At 50.7% G+C, this 20,572-nt stretch overlaps 1 protein-coding gene across 1 annotated transcript in view; it reads right to left on the reverse strand.

Moving 5' to 3' along the window:
- Positions 1-19,029, reverse strand: part of BMP3 (bone morphogenetic protein 3) — a 115,437-nt gene extending 96,408 nt beyond the window's left edge. The window contains exon 1 of the mRNA XM_069626158.1: positions 18,449-19,029. Within this exon, the coding sequence (XP_069482259.1) occupies positions 18,449-18,677 (229 nt within the window). The 5' untranslated portion in view covers positions 18,678-19,029. The remainder of the gene's footprint in view (positions 1-18,448) is intronic.
- Between the last annotated feature and the right edge of the window lie 1,543 nt (positions 19,030-20,572).

The raw sequence follows: 20,572 nt of genomic DNA on the forward strand, positions 1-20,572 counted from the left end.
TCTCATTTCAATAGCATCGCCATTTTGCTGCCACAGCCAAGCCATTGCAAATGCATCACACGCAAAATAAAACTTTACAAATTCTTCATAATAAAAACATTTGGACCAATTTCAATATACGTGCATTGCCTACGGTTGCAAGAATGTCGCGGTTTTTGTAGCCAAGCAGTTTTTCAATAGCGGTACATAGAAATCTAGCATGCGTCATAAAATGAAGAGGCCACCACAATAAAGGGTGTGCAGAAGATGCTGGAGGTTCTCGCAGTACCCTTATTGAATCCCCTCAGCACTCGTAATGTTCCCCAAAAACATGATGTCAGCCCCCCCCCCCAACTAATATGAGCTTCTGAGACGGGTGTGAGGGCAAACGCTGTCCTCAAGTGCCATAATAGTGCATTCTGGACTAAATTACACCTTAACTTTGAATTAATGGTTTAATCCACCTGTCCCTTGAGCATGTGTAATGTGGGCACAGGAAGTGGATCAGAATGTCAAGAGACTTTCTGTCATTGCTGCAAATAAGTTGTAAGACCCTGGAATTGCTGACAGCACTCAAATTGCCCTAAGGTAGAAAGGTGACTCCTCCTACCCCCCACCCCCATTCAAGCACTCCTTCAGTGTCCAAGAATGGATGTTCGATAACAATCTCCGCCATAATGCAGATAAGACAGACACCATTTTCCTCTGCTCCTCTATCCCTCGTGCTCCTCCTTTTCCTTGGCTATATGGGCCCACCTCCTTCTCTGGTTCCAGCGGCCAGAAACATGGGCGCCATCTTGAATAGCTCTCTCCCCCTCACCATACAGATCCTGAAGTTCTCTATAAAATCCTATGTCCAGGTGTGCCTCGCCATGCACAATCTGCCTTTCCACAATTTCTCCATTAAGGTGGAAGGGGGGAAGACGTCGGTACTGTCTCCACTGAACTACTGTAAATAAACAGCTTCCATCGCAGCCCATGCCAGTCGCTTCCCGGTCATTGCAGCAAAACTCTGCGACACTCTACCGCTTGCTTTGAGAGCCAAACAACCTTGCTGGGTCTTTCCGCAAACTCTTGAAACCCTGGCTCTTCTTCTAGGACATGACCTGATCGATGTTTCCCCCTACACCGCTCTGTCAATACAAGAAATCAATCATGCGACATGTAATGTAACAGCGCCTCGATGCCCATGGGGTTAGTGTGCTTTATAAATGTATAAATAAATAAATAAACCTCTTGCCAGTGATCCAGAACAAAATGCCAAGACTCATACCAGAACCCATCATCGAGCATTAAAATCCCTGTATTGGCTCACGATTGATGCTCGATTCTACATTAAAATCCTTTGCTCCACTCACTGGATATCTGTGGGTCTGGGCTCTTGCTAACTCCCTCAGAAAATGTCCTTGTATCACCCTGCCAGGTCCTTGAGATCCTCCATCTTCAGGTCCCTTGTTGTTTGCCGTTCCAAGAGAATGGAGTTCGGCTTCTGCACTCAGGTGCTCTCCCTCCCTGCCTTTGGAATCAGAAAAGCCATTGGTGCTTCAGAAAAGAACTTAAGACTCACCTTTGCAGGGATTGCTCTGACTCTTGGGGGCTCCCTCTTCTGCCGGTGCCTAGGCCATTGACCCTGTTCGCTCTGTTCCTGGACTTGCAGTGCTGTGTCTTACGGTTACGGGCCGCCGTCCGGCTCAGGATTCGTGCCTTTGGACCTGTGGGGCTCTGCCTGTTGACTCAGCAGCTGGGGCCTGGCTCTGGTGGATCTCCTCCCTGGTCTCTCAAGTGTGTTAACCCTTCCACTGACACCCACGCCTATGTTCTGAATCCTTTTACTGTTTTTTATCCTTCTGAGTACGGAGTGTTCTTATTGCTGTTATGATATGATATATGTCATTTATAACGCGCCTGTACACAAGTGTTTCTAGGCGTGCATGTGGCTCTGCTTGTTTTGCAATGCCTGGATATCTTGGACTCCTATATGGACCCTTCTTCTCGTATCTCTGTCCCCTGGAACTTTCATGGCCTGAATGTTACAAGCTTTCGAGGGCCGTTGTTGTGGATTCCACACTCACAACGTGTGGTGCCGCCAAGTGACTGCGTGTCACAGGTTGTGCCTTACAAATTAACTACATATAAACACATTTCTGATTCCTAGATCCTCTGCGTGCTTTGTCACCATTATGCCATGTCTCCCTTTTACCTTGTCATATTGAGGTTTTCCAATGTGTCAGTCAATCAACCAATGTCCAATCAAGTTCTTAGCATGACTTGCAAGAGCCTCCATCCTTATACGTTGAGTACCAGCAGGAGCCAGGCCAGTGTCACGGACCAGAGACTGCCCTGCTTTACTGTTGGACACATGGAAAGAGGAGACTGAAACACATGCAGTGGGAATTTAAATGGAATCCTGCCGTTTATGACGCGCATCACAGCATGCTTGAGAAGGGACGACCAAGTATATCCTTTAGGTTCATTGAGGCACTGATGTCCGGGGGCATAGGGAGTCCAAACCATTGCTGGGGGGGGTTTCTTACGTGAGGTTCAGACATTGTTCAATGAAAGATAAGTTGGAAACACCAATGGTGGTCTTGAGTGAGCAAAACCTGCATACAATGAAGACACAAAGGAATTAGGTGGGCGGAGAAGATCAATCTGTCTCCTTGCTTTTAGTGGGGACCGAGAGCAATCACACTGTGTCCATGCAGGTCAAAAGCAAGTTTGCCTGACTTGTGGGAAGCTCTGCCAGCACTTCAGTGTTTTCCTTGGAAAAATAGAACATATCTAGATATGACCTGAGTGCAGTGAACACGTAAAGTCAGGGATGCACACCCTGCCTTGGCCAGTTCTAGGGCTCCTTGCTGCGATGGGCCTAGCACCTGGGTGGCCACGTGCTATCTATCGGGGCTGTTCATTTATTTTCTCCTAAATGCCTCGCAGGGGTGTTGCTAGGTCTGGAAAAGACCTGGGGCTACGCTAATGTCAGAAATGTTGGGACTGGGGGCTAGCTAGCCTTTTGATTGTAACTCCTGAGATTCTATCTGGGGCTACAACCAAAAGACCAGGGGCTATAGCCCCCTTACCCCCCCTAGCAACGCCCCTGATGCCTCGTGCCGTATGGTGACAGAAGTGGGATTGAGGATTGCCATGAAACATGTCCTGTGTAGTTAGCAGCAGCACTTGCTGTGTAACCACCATCATACTTCAAAGGAATTCCTTCATCAAACCTACAAAGCAGGCCTGATACAGCAAGCCACAGCTCGAAGAAGGTAGCCAAAGTTTTCATGACTGCAAGCGCCAAACCCCTCCACTGTCAGAATTTCAGGAGTCAGTACTGTGCTTTTCTTCAACCCATTTGTGATGGAGAAGAAAGCCTGGCAGTGTTGTGTGCGGATCAGTGGGCACCTTGATGTTTGAAAAGTTAAAGTTACAGGACAACTCATGCTCTTTAGCCCTGACTTACTCTCAAACTCTTCTGCCCGTTCAGTCCTACAGGATGTGTCGGGTCAAAGGAATAGGAATGGCAGCGCAGAGGTGGGTTTGCATGTTGGATTTCAGGGTGCGTGTATGCAACCCGGGTTCCAATCCAACTTAGGGGGGCACGTATGCAGTGTAGCGGGGTGCAGGGACGGTTTATGGGGGTTCGCATGAGGTATGATTTTTTATATGCATGTTGTCGGGGTACCGGATACCGTTACAGGCACCCTGAGTAAGGTCCCTGAAATGCAGGCCTGCTTGCGGGGGACCCCACGCACTGTTTGAAGGGTGTGTGTATTCACACACAGGTGAGTGCGCAAAGGTAGCTCTTCTGGCCATTTATGCTTTGCATCTGGGTGTGTCAGTGGCGTTCCGGGCGCGACTTGTGATTACGGTTACTTTGCACAGTAAGTTCGAATGAATAGTCAGGGTGCGCATTTTTTAAACTGCGTGCACGCTCCTGCAGTGTCCTTCTCGGTGCAGGACTTCTGCGCACATTTCCATGAACCGGTCCCTGGTCTTTAGCAGGTGCAAAACTAAGGCAGATTTCATAGGACTCCATTGTTTGTCCATCTGCATGAAAATGTCACGCAGGCGTAAAACGAAACGCACTGACAAGCCGGAGAAAGAATGCACCGACATGTTTTGTAATTAGCTCTTTTTTAACTTTTTTGACTGTATAATTTTTCACAATTTCATTTTAAAATGTGAGTTCAAATTGCTTGAAGAAAGATGTACCGATTGATGATGCTGGGTCGCCAGACATGAAAGCAGCAGGATAAAACTGGAAACTATTTCAAAAAATTAAATGCCACGTTGATAAGGAGTGGTTTGTTGGCTCAATGTCATCCATCTACCCTGCCTCCACCCTGCTCAGGCCACAGCAAGGGAACTCTTCTGCAAGAAGATTCAGCTGAACGTGATGCAAGGACCACGTTAGCCACCGACAGTGTCCAGGCAGTCACACGGCCACCAACTAGTTGAAGTTATAGAACAAAATCACACACAAACAGGGGCAGGGGTGCAGGTGACTTATCAGAGGCATTCAAATGGCCGAAAGGGGGCGCAACTTGCGCAAAGCTGCCTGGAGAACTGTTTGGTTAGCAAACGCCTGCGCAGGCTGTGGTGCGTCCGGACTCTGTGGACTGGGGTGGCCCAGGTTGGGCACTGACTTATGGAGGGGCTTCATGAAGTAGGGGCGCGCGCGCACACACACACATCATGATCATAGTTCAGGGCAATGGGGCGGCACCCGGGGCGGGCGGTGAGATTCCAGGGGTAGCGCGTGTCACCTCAGGCCATGCAGTGCGTACTCTGATACAGTCACGGAATGTTGATGTCCTTCCTCCAGCCAGCTCTGTCAAATTCTCCTCCGAAGCCTCATGCGTGAACGTCATGTGAGGAGGTCAGTGGGATTGACTTCTACGTGGTAGTAGTCACTCACGAAAATGGCACACTCACGGAATTGTGATCTCCTGCCGCCAAACAACTGTGGAACATCCTATCCTATTTCAATGTTCTACGTCTCCCTCAGCTGCCCTAGTAACCTCCGGCCCACGAGACTGACCACGCACACTAATTGCACCCACCTTATACCTTATACCACCTGTGGGGCCAAGCTGGCCTGAAACACCCCACACAAACCTGAAAGGAAGTTTGAAAATGAAGGGTCTGTCAGAATCGGTGGAAATGTTCCTGGCTCAGCGGTTCTGAGGAATAAACTCACACAAGCTTCAAACCCAATCAGCTCAAACGAGAGGTTTTGAAAGCTGGATAATGAGCATGGGGTGGGGCTGTCCAGATTTGAACAATCTCCATCAGCTACTCCTTAACCAGATCAGTGCAAAGGGCAGCGCAAGACTGACTACAGCAAGACTTGTCATCAAATAAACAGAAATCAAAAGTTTTACCTTTTGTGCCCGGCGTAATGCCATGAACCTGCTGAGCTACAGTTACATCTACGAGACCTTCACATGTGCTTCAGAGTACCACCAGTCAGGGCAGGCCAAGAAAATGGTTTTATTTCTAAGCAAAAGAACAACTTCAGCTACTTCTGAAATCACCCGTTCTTAAAGCTGGCTAGATAGCTCAATTGGTTAAAGCCCCTGCTCCAAACCACTGTGTAAGCAGTTTGGGCCCTGCAGTGCACATCTCAGGTGCCATCCTTCCGGACTTTATCAGAATGAGCCCAGTGACATCTGAATCACACGCAGCAATGCATCACTGTATCCACCATAATGTCCATGGAGAGGTAAAAACGCCAGGAACTCGGCCAGACACTTCCATACAGGTCAAGCAATTGAATAAATCAATGGAGAACCCAGCAGTCGAAGTGGGGGCGGTAGTGGTTGGGAGCAGTGCTCGTCTCCAATTTTTTTTAAAAAGTGTAGGACGCAGTTGAAACTTGCACTTCAGTGCACTGCACTGAACATTCCCTTAAACAGCAGGTGTGTTTGGGAGTATGTATTGCGCGTGGCAGGGGGCGTGGCGATGGGGTGTTTGGGGAGCAGGGCAGGCCAGCAGGGAGCATAGTTCCACTACTTCTTTTCATACACTTCGACCACTGGAAGAACCATGCTGGGATGAGGGCCTCTGCTAACAGAAGGGTGTTTCTACTGGCCGGCCAAGTGGAAGCACCATATTACCCAATCGAGTCCCAGCCTGGCAGTAAACATTCCCATAATGCAGCAAAATCCCGCCTAGTGAAGGGTGTCATTACGTCAGAAAACAAGATCAGCTCTGGCTTCCCTCTGGCTCACGGCAACATTCCATCCTTCTGGTCGCAGCTTCATAAAATGGCCCCCAGTACGAAAGGGTGAAATAACCGCACGCTAAGCTTACTGGGCTGAGGCCTACCTGTACAGCCTCTCCAAACGCCAGACTGTCGTCGTCATGCAGACCACTCACAGGTGTAAGAGTTGATGGTTAAACACAGCTGCTCAGTGGCCCTGGTCACGTGCTGTTAAAGGAAAGCAAGGGAACGTCTAAAGCCACTCATCGCGTGCGGCCGAATAGTCAGTCTTTGCTTGCGTGAGCCCGCAGGAAAGCCCTGTGCAACCCGGAACTGGAACAAGACGAACCACGTGTGCTAAGGCAGCCATTCTTCAAGCATGAGGATCCTAGGACCTATTAACAATTTGACGGTGCGGTAAAACCTGGCTGTCACCGATAGATGGATGCGTTTTCTTTGAAAATATTTCACCAAATCCATTTCACTGAAAAACGAAATTAACTTTTTACTTTTTCAACTATTTTTTATAATGCGGGGGAGACCCCACACATGCCCCCTCACCCCTCCCTACTCTAACCTATACTCTTACCCCACACACCACCTATATTATGCATTACACGTATACCACTTCATGTACTATTTTCGGTGAAATCTCGTTAGGTAAAATGGTATTCAGTGAAATCTACGGTAACAGTCACAGATTACCACCACTTTTACAGTACGACCAAATTTAGAGTTTTGCTCTGGAAAGGTGCTAAGGACCACCTGGTTTTGTTATGAGGAAATGGTCTCATAAGAAAAATCATTGGTGAACTGCAAACCCCAATGGAGTCCTACGAGACTCCACAATAGGGAATAACTGAAGTGTTTCTATGATGCTGAATCAGGCAGACACTTCAAGTTATACGCGCTTACCGCTTGCAGTAACAGTATTTTGTTTGGAGGTGTTACCAGAGGGAAAACTGGCAAACTCAGTTTTAATAATATATATATATTAATTTAATGGCTTTTTTAATATGTTTGTGCCGTCCTGTAAGGCACTAATAAAGATTATCTTTTAACACGAACTGGATGTCCGGACCAACTGTTTTGGAGGATTGAAGAGTGCTGCTCAATTTTACCTGATTGCATCAGTGTGAAGAGAAAAAGAGATATATATATATATATATATATATAAGGGCGGGAGGGTAGCTCAGGTACAACGCATTTGTGAATGGAGAGCAGCACAGGTTCGAATCCCGGTCCCGCACTTAGAGACTGATCAGCGATATTAACCACGTAATAAAAGATTCATGATTTAATTCATTATTATGCATGTTGTGGTAATAGCAAAAATAAGTGGTATTTTAAGTAGCACTTGTTTTTATAATGCCACCATATTTAGATTTGGGAATCGCATGGGATTTTTATGACAACGGATAGATGTAAAGTGCTGCGTTGGTAAGTAATCGATAATGACACCATACTGGACTTTCTTTTTTCTGCATAGGGTCAATAGCCCATGCAGTCCCAACTCATTAGGGGTGTTTTAAAAGCAAATGGTATATAAAAATACCACATTCTTTTTACCATTTCAACCATATTCTAATGATATTATTTGGGTATATAAAGAGAGACGCCAATAACAGGTGCTACCATCAGCCGTCGCAATGGCGCTCATTAATACATCTTGATAACATAAAAGGCTTGCGAAGAATGCTGGGGATTGTTCCTGTGTCCTACACATTGTACATCGCCCTCTGCAGTGGGTACAGTAACACACTGGGGTTTTGACCCGTTACCGTAGATTTCTTCAAATACCATTTTGCCTAATGAGACTTCACCGAATACATTTCACCGACAATGGTAGATGAAGTGGTATATGTGTAATGTATAAGAGGTGGGGTGTAGGGTAAGGGTATAAGGTAGGTATCGAGGGGTTATGGGGTTGCAGGGTTCTCCACCTGCATTATAAAAAAAGTAGGAAAAGTAAATAGTTAATTTTGTTTTTCGGTGAAATCTCCATTAGGCTAAATATTTTCGAAGAAATCACATACATCCGTTTTTACCAGCCTACGAACAAAAAGAACAATTTGCCTTCAGGCACTTGCCCGCTTCCTTATTCAGCAGAACCTAAAGGCTGTAATCAAGGGCCCTAGATATAGTCCTTATCGCCTGTGTACGTCTAGGGATACTTGGAACCTGGGGTGCCCTCGCCACATTTTACAGGGACCCAGTACATGCTGTGTTATACCAGTGAATTTAGAAGACTCTATCACCCTGAACTCGATCAATTCCACAATTCAGACTTGGATGGCTACCAATCACCTCTGCCTCAACAGTGAAAAAACAAAATCCTGATTGGTGTTCCTCCTAGCGCCCTAAAGAACCTCAACAGCCAATACTCTGCTTTCACGATCGACAACTTCTCTATTCCTGTCTCCAACACTGTAAAGACCTTAGGTGTCTGTCTAGACGCCTCACTAACCATGACCAGGCAGGTAAATGCCATTGCCTCCTCGGCTGCTTACGCTGCCAAAGTCCTCAATGCAGCCAGACCCTTCCTCTCGAATACTAATTGCCTTACCATTGCATGTGCAAACATTGGATCAAAGTTAGACTATTACAATGTCCTTTTCAATGGCACCTCATCCAGAAACATCCACAAACTTCAGGTTATACAGAATAACACCCCCAGAGCAGCCCTGAACGTCCTCAAAAGAGAGCACATCTCGGGTGCTGGAAGAGACGCGCACTGGCTCCCCCTCCAGGAGCCGATCATCTTCAAAGCACTCTCCATTACCCATAAGCACCTCTCCAAAACAGCACCACCTTACCTCTCCAAAAGAATTACCAAAGTGCACTCCTCAAGACCCATCAGGACCCCCTACACTGATAAGCCTATCATTCCCAAAGTGAATGGATGCCAAGCAGGAGGTTCCAGCTTCCCATACCTTGCTGCCAAGCTCTGGAACAACCTCCCACCCTCCTTGGGGGCAGAGAAATCCTATTGGATCTTCCGCAAAGCATTAAAACCCCAGCTCGTCACCTAATTCTGTGGCTGCCCGCCTTCACCCCCACACAATGAACCATCTCTGCCCACACCAACCCAAGGTCCTGCTCGGCAGGATGCTGGAAACTCGGTCATGAGTCTGCATGTTACCTTGACAACTGTTCGCAGGCTATGCCTACTATACCTCATAACTGTATGTCACTTTGCCAGCTCAACACCAGTCTGAGTTTTTTGTCTGGTGTGATTCTTTTTTCCAGTCAATCTTGATTCTGTGTGTTTTGTAAGACAACTGCCATCATGCGATATCTACCTTACCTGTGTCCTCATGTAACCGTGACTGCTCAACACCAGCTTGTCTAGTATTGTGTACCTGCATCAGCGCCTCAAAGCCTACGGGTTCCATGTGCACTTTACAAATTAAATAAATATATAAAACAAATCTAAATCAGAAACCAATGCAGTGGGTTCGGCCCGCCACTACCAGCGCAGGAGCCCACATCGGCCGTATGCCAGTTCCATCCCTGCAATTCTGTCCCTTCTCCAGGGGTGGACTGGCCTATAGGGAACTCTGGAGATTTCTCGGTAGGCCTCTGCATCGTGGGCCTCTTTTGTGGGGTAACATATTTTATTTTCTGATTTTTCCCATAGGAAAAGGTTTGGGTTTGCTGAACATGTGTAGTCTGGGACCACTTTGAACATGATTTCCGGGGCCTCTCTTTGTTCCCAGTCCACCTCTGCCCTTCTCCAACAATATATTGATCCATAGGCGAGTGTGACACACGTGTGTAGGACCAAGGCACAACAATGCATGCAAGACAAATTGTGGGGTGACCATGATGGCCCGAGTCTTAAAGGGGGAGTGAGGAGGATTAAGGGACGGGGGAAGGTGAGACCTGAAAGGCCACCAAGTATCAGAACGTACGGTCAGAGAGGCCAACCGGGCTTGCGTTGAGGTTTCTTCTGAGAATTGATTGTTCTTCTCTCAGACGAGAATGCAGTGCCTTCCGGAGGACTGAAGCTTACACAGAGAATCAACAGCCTCTTGTTGCGTCTGGTTCTCAACGATGTGTGCTGGATCCGGACCGGAAGGGCTTGTGAGTATCTCAGAGTTGCAGCTGCTTTATGCCTGATCGTTACTGTAGATTAAACCAAATGCAATTGTACCCGACGAGAAGTGACCGAATATATTTGACCTAAAAGGGTCGGTAATGTTGTATATGTGTAGTGCATAATAGGTGCAGTGTGGGGGTAAGGGTGAAACTTATGGTAGCAAAGGTTAAGGGTGTTGCGGGGGGTCTACCCCCACATTAAAAATAAAAAAGTTTAAAAAGTTAAAGGTTCATTTCGATTTTCGGTAACATGGATGTCACTTCTCCATTAGGTAAAATGTTTTCGATCAAATCTACCCCATGCATGCCTGATTCACAGAGGCTAGAAGTGGTGCAGACCGAGAGCGGTCTTGGGGCAAATCTTGCAAAATGCTTTGGAACCGGAGCATCTCAGGGAGCCTCCAGGTTTTTCCTTTGAGAAAGGGACGTTGTCAGGCGCGAGCTGCAAAGCTAAGCTGCTCACGCCATCTCCTCATTTGCCCCGGTGCGAATCTCCGAGACTCAAGCCCATTGGGTTCTGGTGCCCTGGCATAACTCTAAGCAGTGAGCTGTAGGACCAGGAAGTCCTCAGTGGTGGGTCATTCTTGAAGGCCTGCTGAAATAGGTCGCCCTGTGGGTGACATCATGAAGCCTCCGGCCTCCGGCAACCGCCTCCTCTGAACAGGCCAGTTCTTATCCCCTCTGTGTTGCTTCAGGTAGTGCCGACATGTTTCCTTTCGGCCTCTGGCCACCAGTGCTGTATGGCGAACTCAGAGGCTGGCGACACATTAAAGTAAGCCAATCGCAATGCGTTTAGGGGAAAACATTACAGTTTTGAAAACTCAACTGTCCATAAATAAGTCGTTTCCCTCCAGTGCATTGAGTTAAAATACGCATGGGCTACGAAGCGGCTGTCGCCAGATTCAGCTGCCAGATGATCGGGGATGCCTACAGGCTCGGACTGGCCTATAGGGCAATAGGCCCATGGCCCAACCAAAAACACAAAATGCTGGGGTGGGCCCGGTTTTTGGTCAAAGTGGGCCACTTTTTAGGCCAATGTGGGCCAGTTTGATGAGTTGCCCGGGCTTTAAAAATAAAAAAGCACATTAAACATGCCACAGTTGGGTGCATACTGGGACACAGGGCCTCATCACGTGTTGGGCGGCATCCTGGCTGGGATATTGCCAAACTGTGTTTGCGTTACCGCCCACCCGTCTGACGGTATTACCACCGAATCACGGGTTGGGCGGTAAACGTAATTCCCTATTGGGTCCATTAATTCCGCCGGCGGTAATGGGCCGAAAATTGACATTTTCCCGGCGTGCTTACTGAGCTGGGGTAAACATGCCATACTCATGATTGGGCAGACCCTTAAATGCAGCGGTAACCCCATTACCACCCTATTTAAGGGCTACCGCCCAACTCGTGCTGTGGCCCACAGTGTTTAATATGTAGTAGCCAGGAACACTGTGAGAGTCAGGGTTATTTATCAAAAGCCTCTGTGGCCTTGGAGCATGGAATTTGAAATGCCACAGGCTTCGACAACCACTGCTCCCTTGCGCATCCAGCACTTGGCACGCCAAAGTTCGGCCATTTTGTGAACCAGCTGCCACACACCCCACTTTGCCATCTATCTATGCAAGACCATCATATACCCGGGCAACCGCTAGGCATTATAGGCACTTGCCTAGGGCGCGGTTTGTACGTGGGTCCCGGCCGGGGCGCTTGCACAGTTCAGGGTATCACTCAAGAACGACTGAGGCGAGCCGGAAGGACAGCAGGAGTTCGACATGAAAAGCAGCATACAGGCAGCATGTTGTGAACAATGGCAAGGGGTCCTTTAAGAAGTGCCTCGGAGCCTAGAGGCTGCGCCCCTGTACATAACACATGCAGGAAGGACCCCTCGGAGCATTGGGGCAGGTACACCTTTTTGTTCTGCTTTCACTGAAAAGAGGTTTCGATTTGCGGGGACTGCTGCGGGGTGGGGTGCAGGACTGTGGGGGCGTAGGGCTGTTTGTGGGTGGATTTGGCTTGGTGCATCATTCTGCCAAAAGTGACATGGTATATTATTTATAATGCACTTAATCCCCAGAGGTTTCTAAGCCCGGACCCGGGGGATCGAACCTGTGGTGGGCTGCGTCGTCTTGCATCCAATGCGAGCACGTTGCCTCTGAGCTATCCTCCCGAGACATGTGACGCTAGAATATTCTCAAGTTACTTCTGGGCGGCAAGGGGCTTGCCCAACACTCTCAGAAAAGCGGCGTTATCAATAAAATAGTACATAGCCTAAGGGTGTGGCAGAAGGACGGAAAATGGCACATGCCAGGCGTGATCCTAAAGGGCCAGCAGGTCACGCAGAGTCAGTCACATGCCAAGGTGGCCACTGGGGTGGTAACTCTGTGGCCAAAAGGCCAGTAGGACTGGCCATAGCCAGCCACCCACTCCACTAAGCTTTCTGAGAAAGAGCCGGGCAGATGGCCATCTTGTATCTAGAAGGCTGGTAGGGCTGGGGCAGCCCCCGCCACATCTCATGCTCCCATCCGAGAAGGTGGGAAGGGCGCTTGCAGAGTCATCCTACACGCCCTCCTGGCATGTAAGTGACTGGCCCGGCCCAACTGGGCTTTTAGAGGTACTGGCCTAACAGGCAATCCCTCTCTCTTGCCAATGGTCACTCTGCATTCGCCCGCAGATACTCGTTTAAGAATGTTTGGGATTCGATAAGGTCGCCTTATTGTTAGCAGGGTGCCCAATAAGAAGAGAGAAAGATTGTCATTCACTTTTTTACATTTCCGGTTTGCTGCAGGAGACAGTAGGAACATGAATGACCTACCCCAAAGGTTTGCAAATGTAAACACGCAAGGCCGAGGCATTCCTCCTTGCTCGCCAGCTGCTTGCTTACGAAAGAAACATTCACAGCGAAGGGCCAGAAGGTGGTCAAGAAACTCACAACAAGGCCACTTAACCTTGCAATCGCCTCGGGTTAATGAGTACTGTTAAGATGGAATATTAGGAACACCTGTTATTTAACGTGCTTTGAAGCTGCGAGACCGCGACAGCAAGTGTTATTTAATTACTATGGTATAAATGCGCTTTGCTCTCGAGCCTGTCAACTTCACACAAGGAAAAAAAAAAACACCTGGAATCGGCATTGCCTCTTGGCAGTCTCGTCTGAGAGGCCAAGAACTGAATGGGCACCTGCCTTAGCAGCAGCGATGGGAGGGATCTTGGAGAACTGGACATGTCCAGCCTCCAGTGTCCTTGGTGAATCCTCTTGTACAAGCCCCAAATCCCTATGTCCAATTGTGTATGTAGCGCTTAGAGTCAGCACTTAGCCAGCTTCTAGGCGCCCCCAGTTTGGGCAGGTAATGGAAGTATGGAAGAAGGTGGTAAAGCGATGTGCCCGCGATCACAACAGGAGGTGAAGCACAAGAGCCAGGATGATTACTGCCTTGGCCCCCGAGGTGCAGTTTGGAATATACATGCTCCCCCAAAAGCAGACCCCAATGCAATTGAGAGGGCACAATATCATGGAGCAGGCTCCATGTGTCATGCTTTTCAGGGTGCAATCGACGTTGGGGCGGGGGTCTTCAAGAGTAAGCCCCTCCTTTCCCATCCTTCCTGTTTAGGGACAGGAGCCCATCTGTTCCGACCGCATCCACATCTCCCTGTGTCCAGGCTGCTTCAGTCTTCGTGTTATGGGGTCAGATAGCTCAGTGAGTTAAGCTCTTGCTACGGGGATCTGAATGGAACCTGCAAAATCCCAGCAGGCCCAACTCGACAGATTGTCCTACTGGGGTTAATGCATGGAGCACATTTGAACTGGGGAAAGGTGGCGCATGTCATGTGCAAGGTTTAGAAGTTTAAAAGAGTGTAGTAGACACAACAATATTTTTTCAAAACATTGATATTAAAAAGACATGCTCTAGGGCCCAGTGTGCGTCGAACCCCAAGACAATCCAGTCCAAAGGGAACAGCTGAGCATCACTGAGGAACACCTGAAAGGAGCTCAGGGCAGCTCCCTCATCCCATCCTCGGGGGTCAGTCTGGACATTTCACATCTGTGAATGATAATTGCATTGATCATGTGTGCAGCGCGCCACATTGCGTAGTCTCAGGCTGCACCCAGACAGGTGCGCAACCCACTGAGCTAGGTCGCCAAGTATTGTGATACAGCCACTCCTGCTCAGAATTTAGACGGTGCTTTGATACTAAACGTCGTTTAAAAAATGACTGAGTGTTCCTTAATGTCAAAGGGTCTTGTACCGCGCACTGCTGACACTCGCGTGGTCTCTTGGCGCTCTGGCGCACCTGAAAGGGAAGGAGGGTTGCAGGGTTTGTTGGTGGGATTCAGAGGGAGAAGAGCGAGAGAGCTGTGCTGTGCGGTTGGCAGCTTCAGTTCAGAGAAACCGGTCACCGAGCTTCGGTGCGTTTTCGGCTGGTAGCCCGCATGCGGTGTTGCGGTGTGATTGGGTATGGTATGTTTCAGTAAACGTTTGCAGCCGGTGCATGTTGTGTTTTGGATTCTGAGGCTCACTGACGGGTACCGCCTCACACGCCCTTCTTCGAACGCAAGATGCGGCCTGTGGCAGCGGTCCAGGCCCAAGGGAACTCCACACAAGCAGAAGGCTGGCATTCTAGGCCGCTGGTTGCTGCCATGCAGGGGTGGGCGCCGCGGCCGGAGATTGCTCCGCTGAGAAATTGGGGGATTCTGGGCAAAATCTGCATGCTTCACCAATGTCGCCTGGGGGGCCTCACATTCCCAGCAAAAAAGAATGGGCGGGGCTTCGGAAACAGGTTGTCAGCCGGATTCGTCAGCAAGGGTGGGTGCAATGACTCATGGCGAAGCCAAATCAGTGCAATCTGATGTCAGTTTCGTTTTGCCAGTGGACCAGATGTTTCTAGATACACCACTTTGGGGCGCATTTCTTTCCCACCAGAATTGTTCTTTTTTGCCTGAAATTGTGGCCACTGAGGAGGCCTGAATTGTTTCGTATCGCCCAAATGGCCAACATTGTGGTAAAACCACCCCAAAACTACACTTTAGGGGGAAAACACCTGAAAATGCACCACCTAAACACCACTATCTGACATGCACCGTTTCTACGTGTACCACTTACACAACCACTGCCCCGAAACCAGCCACATCCGCCACGTCGACGCCCATAGTGGCAAACATTCAGCAACCCGTCCCTGCCACCACGCCCGACGTCAGGGCCTTACAACCTTTGCAAATGAAATGGCCCCCACATCCTTGGGAGGGAATTTTGTTTCTGACAAAGACATCTTAATAGCTTTCCTTAGGCGGTCCCTGAGGTGAGACCAATGTCTACCCTTTCATCACCCAACAGGTCGACATTTGGCACAAACTTCTAGGTCGCCACCCTCAAGTGCCTTCCAGGCACCCGAATTCTACTCCCCGTGCTCTGTATCGTGTAAATGTAGGTACCGAGGGAAACCAATGAGAGCGCCCAAACAGCGTCGCTTTATGACTCGCAGCAGCATGTCCCCCAACCAGGCAACGACCGGGACCAGGAGCAGCCTATCCGCGACCAGAGGGCGAGCCGGAGGCGGTGGCCACCTCCTGCCCCAAACACGCCCAACACGCGGTACCGCGACACGCAGGCCGCTGCTGGGGGCAGAGCTCTGGGCCTCGCTGACCGGCTGCCAGCTCCCTCCACCTCGAGGCCATGCCTCAATGTGTGTAAACATTCAGGCAGCCGAGGGCTTCCCCCCCAACCCCCCCCAGCAAGTGTCCAGCAGCCTGCCTGTGCGACTTCTCTCATGCAAGATTCAGCTTTAAAAGGAGATGAGAAGCAGACGCCACATACATTGGCGTGTGTTCCCATGTGTGGGGCGTCATGCTGATCCGGGGGTCCAAAACCGAAGGCGGGACCCGCCAGGCCATTATTGGGCTTTTTTCTCTGAGCAAACATGGGTCACTTTGAGAGGGGTGCGCTGTATGTTTATACGAGGCAAAATGCGCTCTAAAATGCAGCGTTTTCCACAAGCAGTCCATGAAAACGTGCCACGGATACTACACAGTTCTTGAAAAGCCGCGAACTGCGTATTAGTGAATATGGACAGTGTTATTTCGGTGTCCAAGTTTTTTTTTTTTCTGTGACGCTGCAACTTTACAGTTTTATCTTTCTGCTGTGGCAACCTTTTTTTCTACAGCTATGTGGTATGTGTCTTGCCGAGGGGCTGCGGGTGTCCTAATTGCAAACGATTACCACGCACCTTTCAAAAAAAAAGAGGCACGACGGCGCACGAGAGTGAAAACAACGCACTGGGCCCCGGGGTCGAGGAGAGAGGATGAGATCACCTTCTAAACGGCGCTCAGTTTACACGCCATGCAATCGCCCACCCCCGCTGGCGTGTTTGCATCGCCGGGCCGGGGCCCCGGGTGATGAATGGGCGCTGAAGGGCCTCTCTGCTGAGGAGCGCGCGGGAAGCGGCGGTACAGTCCGCTCGGCTGGGACAAGAGGCCCCTTGAAAAGATTAGCTGCCCTTTGAGGTCTCGCTGCTTCCGGCTCTGCAAAAATGACACCCCGGAGAGTGGGCCTCAAGTCCATTTGGAGCCGGAACACCTTAGGAGTTACTGCCACTGCCTCAGATGAAGTGGGAGGGGAGCGGAGGTAGGCCCTTATCTGCTAATTAGGAAGCCAGCCTGAGGAGGCCCCTGTGTAAAGCCGAGGGCCGAGGAGGGACTTTATCTGGGGGTTGGGGGTGGGGGGGGGGGCTGACAGGCTTCGAGAGGCGCCCAGCTGTGCTGCGTCACACGGGAGCGGGGGCATACACCTGTCTGGGCCGAGGTCACAGCGGCAGACACGGGCCGGCGAGCAACAGATGATCAGAGCGGCGCCCCGCACCCACCGGGGAGGGCGGCTGCACACGGACCCCGCCCCGGCACAGGCACATCAGCAACTTCAAACGCGAACCTTGTCTCCTTAAAATGAGGTGCCCCCGTGAGAAATGCCCAGGGGTGCAGTCCCGTGAAGTGCTGCAGGAAACGGAGGAAACACCACACACACTCCTATACACGTGCACGCACATTCACGCACAACCATTCTCATACACGCGCGCACGCTCTGACACACGTTCTCACACGTGGGCGCGCAAACACATACGCAAGCAAAGCCACTCTGTCATAAAGTAAGAGGTGACGAAATGCGTGCGTATGCATGCACTTGTGTGTGTGTGTGGTGCTGGGGGGATTTCTATAGCCTGAACAAGTAGGGGTTCGGGATAAAGGGAAGAGTAATCGAAGGGGGGGGGGGGGGGGGCGATGACCGGGCCACATTAGCACTTCTAAGCACCACAGCGGCTGAAAGAGGGTGGTGATAACAACGAGTCGAGCACTCATCCCGCACCAAGACGTGCACACGCGCCCCATCTGTCAGCCGGCGTGACCAGGGGCGAAGTGAGAGCGCGGCGTGAGTGTTGAAAGGACGGCATGCAGGCAGCTTCCTCCTTCCTACACGAGGGCACGGGTCACAGAGAGCCGGAGTCCGCGGACTGCGGGAGGGCCGCGCGCGGTGCGGCAGGTGCTTCCGCGGATCCCGGCACGAGGCGCGCCGCCTGCGGGCCCTTCAGATCCACACGCCCCCCGGGGCGCCGGGAATGTGTTCTGCATCAAGTCTGCACGCGTTGAACCCCCTAGCGATACTCTCCTGCCCCCCACAACGCCGTCAAATAGCAAAGAGCGACCCGCACCTGCCTCCAGGGTGCGGGATCCGCCAGAGACGCCGCATGCCCGTGCAGTCTTGCGGGAAAGGGCATGCCACTATCACACGCCCCCCCCCCCACATATTAACGATTCACAAAGCAGTCTTAACGCATCTCCCTTCAACCAGTCCCCGCCCCAAACCACGGCGTGTGTCTATAGCCGCCCAGCAACAGAGCAAGGTGTCAAATATAACAGCTGTGTGTGCACCATTGGTGCACGTGTCCACGCTGTCTGGAGATGGCACTGCATGCACTTGCAACGTGCTTCCGCAAACATCCGGCGCTTTAAACCACCGTACTATGTAGTGTGGGCATGTGTGGGTTCTTATCCTGGCAGTACCCTCGTTTTGCCCCCATGCTCATCGAAGTTCACCACACCCCCTTGTGTTCTGCTGCCGGAGTCCACTACCCCCCCCCCCCCCCCCCACACACACACAGGTGCAGCAGCGCTGTACTCACCACGGGCTGTCAAGGCTCGGAAGCTGCGCACCGTGTTGCCATCCTGGAGCTGCTGGAGCCCCCCCTGGCCCTGCCGTCGGCCCCCGCTGTACCGCTCGTACAGCCGCAGCATGTGCTCGGACACCGTGTCCCCGGGGGGCAGCAGGGGTCCTGCCCGCAGCGCCCCCTGCCCCGGCGTGGGACCCCAGCGCAGGCACCCGAGGCACAGCCAAAGCCACGGCAGCCCCATCCCGGCACCTGCGTCAGAGCGGGCAAGGGGGAGGGGCGGAAAAGAGAATCCCGCTGGGCGACCAGAGATGCGCGGGTCCGCGAACTGCGCCTGGTGCCTTGCGCCTCGTGGATTGGCGGAGTCGCACTTTAAAATGTACAATATCGGCAAACGCAGCAAACTTTTCTGGAAAGTTCTTCTGTCCCGGGTTTGGTCGCAGAGATACAGTGAAAAGTGGTGTTTTTTGGGGGGTTACAGCTGGGTCTCCCTGTGACAGGCTGAAGGTCCGTGCTGCTGCCTGGCTGCGCTCCTGGCTGCGCTGCGTCCCGAGTCCGTGCGCCGCGCTCGCTTTCTCTCGATGGCTCCTGGCCCGGCAGCCCTGGGTGTAGTGCTGGGGGCGGCCCCGCTGCCGGCGCAGGCAGTGGGAGCGGCGGAGGCTGAGCCGAGGCTGCAGCCAATGAGAGCAGCGCCCGCTCCCGGCCCGTCGCCTCTCCCACACCCCCTTTCCTCTCTACTAGGGGGCAGAGGGCCCCCCGAGGCACCTGCGGCTCTGTCCTGGCACTAGGTGAGAACGTGGGATGTGATCCCGTGGGGGTAATGCACCCGCACGGCTGCCCATACCCCACAGTTACCTTCCCGAAGCACGACTGCTCGCCCCATGGCACGAGTACCTTCACAAACCCCCAAGTCGTAATTTGAACCCGTAACTATCTCTTAAAGTGACTTAAATCCTTTTCTCATTTTTTAAACTTTCAAAGATTTCCCCGAACACACAAGGAGTGTGTTCCAGCCGCATTGAGCACTTTTCCCAACTCTGAGTGCCATTACCAACTCCCTGGGTGCTCTTGAACCCCTCTCCACAAGTACCATTGAACTCCCGAGGCTTCCATGTCCAACCCTGCAAGGGTCTTCTGCAAATAACATGGGCATCTTTTCAAACCTCGAGGCCCGCCCGGACAAGGCTACGTTTGCATAGCCCATGCGCCTGAACCTCACGGGCCTGAATGCGGGTCCAGAGGAAATACTGCGCAGATTGCGCGAACGCAAAGGGCGCGTGCAATGACACGCAATGAGCGCTTTAAGCAGGGGGTGACTGGATCTGGGGTGTGGCAAGCGTGTACCACTTACAAAGGAGAACACTGCCCACTCCCAGAAATGGAACTTTTATTTGGTTTTATTTATTTATTTAACACTTGTAAAGCGCGCCTAACCCGTAGGTGTCTGGGCGCTGGACAGATATTTACAGACATGGCAACAAGAGCATGGAATTGAACGAGACGTATATGGGCCTGATTCATGGAAGTGTTGTATAATGCTGCAATGCCATTGGAGAATGTTCTGGGAATCAGGCTCCTAATATAGTATGATGTATCATTTATAATGAACAATATTTACAGGTCTAGCAGATATTTACAGGTCTAGCAGATATTTGCAAGAGTCCAGGCTGTATTCTAGGATAAAAAGGTACTAACGTTCGAACGTGTGGAGCCAGCTTTTAAGTTTTCTCCGGAAACTTAGAATGCATTCCCCAAAAGTGACTTCTCTTTGCAAAGAAATTCCTCCACTGTTGCTTGAATTAGAGGAAAATGCTATTAATGTGAATGTGGCATGAGAAGTTAGAATGTTGCCAATTAATGTGAGAAGTGGCAAAAGTGGAAATACGTAATAAAAAAGTATACAAATATTGTCTAATTGGGGAATGCCATTATTTCATCTAAGATTTGCTCCCACTGGACCACCACTGCGACATGCGTACTTGGGTCTCTTTTGTGAATCAGATGGTGCTTCATTGTAAGTGAGGCCTGGATGCCCTCACAAACGTTGCAAATATTTGTATTAGGCGCACGTTGTTACCAGACGTTGGCGTAACAGCCGAGGCATACGTTTTGCCTGAATAGCGGATCCTCAGTGAATCA

Source organism: Ambystoma mexicanum, chromosome 6p, assembly GCF_040938575.1.
Source record: "Ambystoma mexicanum isolate Mex_15411 chromosome 6p, UKY_AmexF1_1, whole genome shotgun sequence".
In the NCBI taxonomy this organism is placed as follows: Eukaryota; Metazoa; Chordata; class Amphibia; order Caudata; family Ambystomatidae; genus Ambystoma; species Ambystoma mexicanum.